We start from the raw sequence: 4,346 nt of genomic DNA, 5'->3' as shown, positions 1-4,346 counted from the left end.
TACCTAAAGTTTGTGATGTTTACATAGAAAAACATTTTCATAACACGCATCTATCTATCCTGTCCATCACTCAACACCATCTGAATTTCAAATCAAATAGTAGTAACAATAATATCCAAACCCACTAATTTTTGGAGTTTTATGTAAGTGGCTTATTTGGTACAAGGGTACTTTCCAAGTTCGACGTGTGCGTGCATTTTTTTTTTTTTTTATATTTTTAATTTAATAGTCAACTTCAACTTCATGCATTACAAATAAATAATGTTGTGGACTTGTGGTGTGTAAAAGACCAAATGGTCTTATTCACCAGACATTTTTGAGGGGCCTTTGAAAATATCAATTGTCTTTGCTTTTGGTTGATTATGATTACGATTAGATTCATGTTTTCTATAGTGCTACGCCTATTTTTTCACTCGTATTACATTTTACTTTCATCAAATTTAAATATTAACACCAGTAATTTTTTTAAAATAATATTTTTTAAACGTTCAAAGTTGTCTTCTATTTTTGCTTTTGTTTGAACTTCTATTTTTATTTTTGGGTTATAAAGTTATAAAAATTTGGATGAAGCTTCGTGCTGGGTGATTTCTAAGTTTGGATTGTATATTTATCAACTTAATTGTTATGGGCTCAAGCCCATATTATATTATAGTTAAAAAAAACTCTTTAAAAAACTCTTTCCACCCCTCTTCCTCTTGCATTTGCTTGTAATTCCTTTTGAGAATTTCTTTATTGACCCCTCTATGGGGAAAATCTCCCGCGAAAATTTCAAAATATTCCTGCTTCGAAGATGCATCTCCAAGTAAATTTTTTTAGATTTTCCCAGATTTCGGAGATGCATCTCCGAGAAAAACCCAAAAATTAGAAGTTTGATTAATTCGGAGATGCATCACTGAAAAAATTCCCAAAACCGGAAGGGTTTGATAAGGTTTCTAATACTCAAAATGAAAGACATAAAGTGATGATTCAATACAGTTTAGATGAAAAATATGATGTATGGTGTTTGAGAGTTCACAAAAAACCTAATTTTAATTTTAATCAAAATTGTATCCTTATAAAGAGAGACTTGAAACCCAGTGATTTTTGTGAAATATTCCTTTAAATTTTGTATTTTTGCATAGTATAAGAGACATGGAACCACAAATAGAAATTAGGAGCACTAGTCTTTACACCATAAAGGTGAAAAGTGTTGGGAAAATAACGAGAAAAAAGAGGAACACAATCACAATACAAGAGATTAACGTGAAAATTTTAAAATTAGAGAAAAAACCATGGCCGTTGTCAATAGACAACAAGAGAATAATACTACGTGAAAATTATTATAACACACAACATACCCTCAAATATCCCAGGCCCCGGTATACCCACACCCTCCAAAATAAATATTTAACTGCATCTCACAACACTCTAATACCAGAGCATAAGAAAACAAAGAAAGTCAAATACAAGCTTAAAATGCTTTTGACGGGTGCATTTTGTAAAGAAAAACTTGAATCCTATATATAGCCTTGGACTCCCTCTTTCTTCATAAAACTAAGTGATGTGAGACTTCTTCAACATATATATTTTCAACCAAACCCAATAATCTTCACCTTGATTAAAAATAATATATTAACTTTCATTAATTGTCTTCACTGACAATCATACTCCACCATAAAAAGTATAGTCCCTTGAAGATACATCACTCCAAGAATTTTCATATTGTCTTCACTGACAACCATAATTTTAAAAACTATCATACTCTTTCATGAAGAATATATTTCACTTGAAGATAAACCACTTCAAGAATTTCACTTGTCATCACCGACAATAATATATTTTATCATGAAAAATAAATTTCACTTGAAGTTAAACCACTCCAAGAATTTTCACATGCCAAAAACCAGGTTGAAAATTTATGTTATAACTTTCTTGTTCGCAAAAGCTCTTCAACCAATGACACAATCTTGCACCTTGTGTAATCTTGATTGTAGCGACACATCTTTGACTTGAATTTTTCACAAGTCAAAAATAATTCTTCCATCAATTTTCTCTAATCCAAACTGCACAGCGGAACTTGTGACTGCAACTCAACAACTCTTTCACAACACTACCCTTCTTTTTTGATGTGGAAGATCAGACAAAGCTGTAACCACAAAGGATACTAAGAACACTTATCCCCAGATCTGATACTAGTTGTTGGTAAAATAACAAACATAGAGAAAAAAGAGGAACACAATCACAACACAAGAGATTAACGTGGAAACTCTAAAACCGGAGAAAAAACCACGGCCGTTATCAATAGACAATTAAAGAATAACACTATATAAAAATTGTTACAACACATAATATACCCTCAAATACCTCATACCCCCAGTACACTATGTGAAAATTGTTTCCATGGTGTGTTTTTCAACAATAATAAGAGTTTGTTGTATCTATTTAGACTAAAGGATTTGGACTCCAGACAACAAAAATGGACGGAATTCTAAATTGACTGATTTGTTTTTGAATTAACATATAAAAATATTAGGCTTGAAATGTAATAACAAATAATCTATTAGAGCAAATTAGTAAAGATCTAGAAAATAATCAATACCTGAAAAAAAGAAAAGAAAAGAGAGCATACTTCTCAAATTAGAATCAATCATTCTTCTCAAAATGATTGATTGTGTTAGTCTGCACATTTCATTACGATGAACATGGAATATCTATTGAAAAATATATGATTGTACGTCAAAAGCAATATGTACCGATATTTTAATTTTCCAAAACATTAGCATTTTTCATCCAATCTTCCTGCATGTATAGCACCCATTTTGTAAAACCTAGAGCACCTTATTAATTAAAGTCCTAAGTCTCTTAAGGATTTTTTTTAGCCAAAACTAAGGGTAATTATGTAATTTGATACATATATGTTTATTTATTTTATTTTATTAATTCACCTCTTAATTAATTATTAATAATAATAATGTTAAATTAAAATTAATAATAATAAAATTTATTAATACACTATCTTCACTAACTCATTTCTCATACAATAATTTAACATATTAATTAATTAATATAATTAAATTATCTCCACTAACTCATTTTTTTTTTGGAATAAAGATAATACTATTTTTATTGCCAAAAACAGTGAATTACAACCGATCCGAAGATCCAGGTGATGCATTATGCATCCACAAAACTAAACATGCCCATTAAAGAGAGATACTCATAGTTTCAACATTTACATGACTCCTAATAGACTTTTGGAAACTACCTCTAATAAGAACATCATGAACTATTGCCTTCCAAATATAAGGATCCACGAGTCTGGCTAAAAATTACACCATTGCGATGTCGCCAAATACCATACACACACTCTGCAATTGCAATCTTTAGCAAGTCTCTATGCCACCCTTTCTTTCTAGTTTCACTGTTAAGCCAAATCTTCTCTTGTGACCAACCTCTGGGGTTCCTGTTGTACCCAATATGGTGGAGAACTGAGCGCCAAATTAGGTTAGTTGTTTGACATTCAAAGAATAGGTGATGAAGAGTCTCCATGTCCCTGCAAAAAATACAGCCAGCATCAACATTGCTTCCATGCTTCAACAATCTATCCTTGATACTTAATCGATCCAGTAGGCTCAACCACAAAATAAACTTGGCCAGAGGTTTAGCAAAATTTCGATGCAACACATACTTCCAAGTAACATGCTCTCTATTTCCACGAAGATCATTATAAATCTCAACTGTGTTGTATTTGCCATTGGTCAGAGCAGATCCCCAAGTATTGGTTCCCTTAATTCTGTCCCTGCACTTGAACACACTAGCCAGAATCCAAGAGCAGTTTTTACTTTGCCAATCCATTGCATTTTGCTGTTTTAAGTAGTATGCATTGACCCATTTAACCCATAACTTGTCTGCCTTAGCTTGGATATTTTAGAAAAGCTTTCCCATAATGGCCATATTCCACTCCTTCAAGGAAGTGATACTCAGATTCTCATACAATAATTTAACATATTAATTAATTAATATAACTAAATTGAAACTCTTTATTTTAAATTGAAACTAATAATAATAAATAAACATAAAGCATTAATTCAGATTCATTTCTTAAGGAATACGGTTACCACCATTATTAACAAGCATAATAAAAGTGTTAAATCATAATTAATAATAATAAAATTTATTCATCCACTCTCACCGCTAACACATTTCTCACACAATTGTTTCACATATTAATCAATAAGATTAACAAAAATTAATAATAAAATTAATAAATTTCCAAATAATTAATAAAATAATATAAAAATAAAAAGGAGTAACCCCACTAACCCATTAACTCCTATTACTAAATAAATTATAGATTAAAATAGAAT

The 4,346-nt window shown here is 30.6% G+C and overlaps 1 protein-coding gene across 1 annotated transcript; it reads right to left on the bottom strand.

Moving 5' to 3' along the window:
- Window positions 1–3,258: 3,258 nt before the first annotated feature.
- Window positions 3,259–3,834, bottom strand: LOC131637497 (uncharacterized). The gene has a single exon (XM_058908089.1). It carries the CDS (start codon window positions 3,832–3,834, stop codon window positions 3,259–3,261), a length of 576 nt encoding a protein of 191 aa, XP_058764072.1.
- Between the last annotated feature and the right edge of the window lie 512 nt (window positions 3,835–4,346).

This window comes from Vicia villosa, unplaced genomic scaffold (assembly GCF_029867415.1).
Source record: "Vicia villosa cultivar HV-30 ecotype Madison, WI unplaced genomic scaffold, Vvil1.0 ctg.002011F_1_1, whole genome shotgun sequence".
Taxonomy (NCBI): Eukaryota; Viridiplantae; Streptophyta; class Magnoliopsida; order Fabales; family Fabaceae; genus Vicia; species Vicia villosa.
The sequence above is the reverse complement of the archived record's forward strand: the minus strand, read 5'-3'. Positions and strand labels throughout refer to the sequence as shown.